This window comes from Miscanthus floridulus, chromosome 3 (genome assembly GCF_019320115.1).
Source record: "Miscanthus floridulus cultivar M001 chromosome 3, ASM1932011v1, whole genome shotgun sequence".
NCBI classification, from domain to species: domain Eukaryota; kingdom Viridiplantae; phylum Streptophyta; class Magnoliopsida; order Poales; family Poaceae; genus Miscanthus; species Miscanthus floridulus.
In genome coordinates, this window is record NC_089582.1 from 135,411,257 (window position 1) to 135,413,851 (window position 2,595).

The 2,595-nt window shown below is 50.4% G+C and overlaps 1 protein-coding gene across 1 annotated transcript; it reads right to left on the reverse strand.

Moving 5' to 3' along the window:
- Positions 1-753: 753 nt before the first annotated feature.
- LOC136547067 (homeobox-leucine zipper protein HOX14) lies at positions 754-2,208 on the reverse strand. The gene is made up of 3 exons (XM_066539036.1): positions 1,899-2,208; positions 1,386-1,735; positions 754-1,233 (listed from the first exon to the last, which is right to left on the reverse strand). Exons 1-3 carry the CDS (start codon positions 1,966-1,968, stop codon positions 952-954), a joined length of 702 nt encoding a protein of 233 aa, XP_066395133.1. The 5' UTR covers positions 1,969-2,208; the 3' UTR covers positions 754-951.
- Positions 2,209-2,595: the final 387 nt, after the last annotated feature.

A 2,595-nucleotide genomic window follows, 5' to 3' on the forward strand; every position in this document is an offset into this window, starting at 1 on the left:
ACTCGATTTGGGATGCCTTGTCCATGTACATAGAAAGAAATGCACATATTTTGGGATGGATGGTGTTGAGGTCAATTGGTCAAGTGAACTTTGAAGTTGTAGGGGATCAAACTAAAGCAGCAAAAGTAATTGCACATCAATATGAGTAGAATAGTGATTTCCAGATGATCACATTAGTCCGTGATAGTTTATTATATTTGGATTTCTACCCGAGTGAAAAACATTCGGTTGTTTAGTTTCACACCTAGATTAAATGTGTTGCAAGAATCGGGTGAAATATTCCTTCTTCACACCTAAATTTTTAGTTAAACCATTTGTCAAAAAAATTAGTTAAACCAATTCTACCTAGTAATTACACCAAAATAATCTTAGTAACTCTAATACAAGCTATACATCTAGAAAAACCGAAATGATTTACAATTTGGACCGAAGAAAGTATTTATGAAGAATAAATTAAAGGTGAAAAAGGAAAAAAAAACATAGGTGTGATGAGAAAGAAGATTTTCACCGGGTATGGTATGGCAAAAGTTTACATCCACTTGACCCTAGACTATATGAATTCCGTTCGACCTGAACCTCGAAATTGTATATTATTTGGATATATATCTCTGCTGTTCAAATGTTACCTTCCCACGTAGCAAGGATGTGTTTGTCAGGTAGCACATGCATAGTACTTGCCCATCAGCTCACGAAAGACTATAGTAGTCAAGAAGAAAATATTCCAATGTGGGTAGCACGCAGAAGTAACGCACATCTGAATTCAAGTACTAGTTGCTGCTAGCTGGCTATATTTTGCCACTAATTAACATCTTGATTTATGTACATATGATTAAGCACGCGCACTTAGAAAATCAGCAATTCAGAACAGCGATGACACACTATGATGAGTAGCTAGCTTAGCTAGAATTAATCTGCCGATGGCATACCATCGATCACTGACCGCTTCGCTGCTTACATCAGTCCATACAGGCTAAACCACTCGACCACGCTGTTGTCGGCGTAGGCATAGTCAGGAACGTAGTACAGGTCGTCGTCCCCCAGGTGATCGCCGCCGCCGACGTCGACGCCCGGCTGCTGGCAGGTGCCTGTCGAGAACGATGAGCTCGGGCTCCCGCTGCAGACGGCACGGCCCATGACGTCTGCACCGTCACCGGAGACCGCGTGGCTCCCCGTGGATCTGAAACGCGTCAGCTCCTCCTCGGCGAGCACCAGCCTCTCTTTCAGCCTCATCACCTGCCAGCCATGCATGCATGTACCCACGAAATGCTCAGTATATACTGCAACACCGTCAACCCATGGACATGAACAGACGAGCATACAAGCTCAGACAATTAAAACTTAAAAGAGGTAGGAGGAGGACATGCATGTGTGGTGGGGGCAGGTACCTCGTTCTCAAGGTGGCATTTGCGGAGGATGGCGGCGTCGTGTGCCTGCTTGAGCTTGGCGAACTCCTCCTCGAGCAGCTTGCTCTTGTGGCGGGCGCGGCGGTTCTGGAACCAGACGGCGACCTGCTTGGGGTCGAGCCCGAGCTCGGCGGCCAGATGCACCTTCCGGCCGGTCTCCAGCTTCCGCTCCTCCCGGAAGCTCAGCTCCAGCATCTCCACCTGCTCGTCGCTCAGCCGCCGCTTCTTGGGGTCCCCTCCCCCGTCCAGCTCGCCGTCGCCGCCGCCGCCGCCGCACCTCGCTGCTCGACGCCTCCTGCGCCGCGCTCTCGGCCTCTCCCCCTGCGCCGTGCCTGCACACCGCACAGAATACATCAATTGCCATGCATGCAGCAGGTGCATGTACCTGCAGGTAGCAGGTAGGCTGGTACTGGTGATGATGAGCTGCAGTTGCATTTGCAGAGACGAACTAGCTACAGCCTACAGATGAGAGAAAGAGAATGTACGAGTACGCACCGTTGGGCACCAGGAGGGACGAGGAGGAGTCCACGTAGGCGGCAGGAAAGAGCCCGTCATATTGCTCCATCCTTTGCCTGCGCTCCCGGCCGGATCAGCTGCTGGCTGCTGCTACACCTTTCTCTCTCCTTGTCAAGCGTGAGGCTATCTGGAGAGGGCCAAGGACGGAGAAAGAGAGGGAGAGAAGGCTGGGGAGAGGAGACGGGACGGTGTGGGTGTGGTGTGCTGGCTGGGCGAGGAGGAGCTGCAGGAGAAGTGGATCAAGGACAAGGAGCGAGGACCACAGGGCAAGGCACCAGCTGCAGCTGGGGTGTTAAGTAAGCAGGGGTGCATGTCTCGAGAGAGACCTAGGAGTAATATATATATATAGGGGTAGCAAAGGCGCGCAACGCCGGTGGCGGTGGGGCTCGCCGGCCGGCCGGCCGGGTAGGGGTGCTTTCGTTCTGAGCCAGACCGGGTATGGATGTAAACCACCTGCTCCAACTCTATTTTTCTTTAGGGGAAAAGTTACATATATGGCTGCTGCCGATGAACAGGAATACAGATGGGGAGAACCACTGTGTCATGCGCTTACTCGTGTACCAAAGGGTACCGTGTGCCAACTGCAGGACTACTACATCTGTCCTAAAATAAAGGAGTGCAATTCTGTATTTGAACCAAGTAAAAAAAGTTAAGTTTAACTAAATTTATTGGAAAA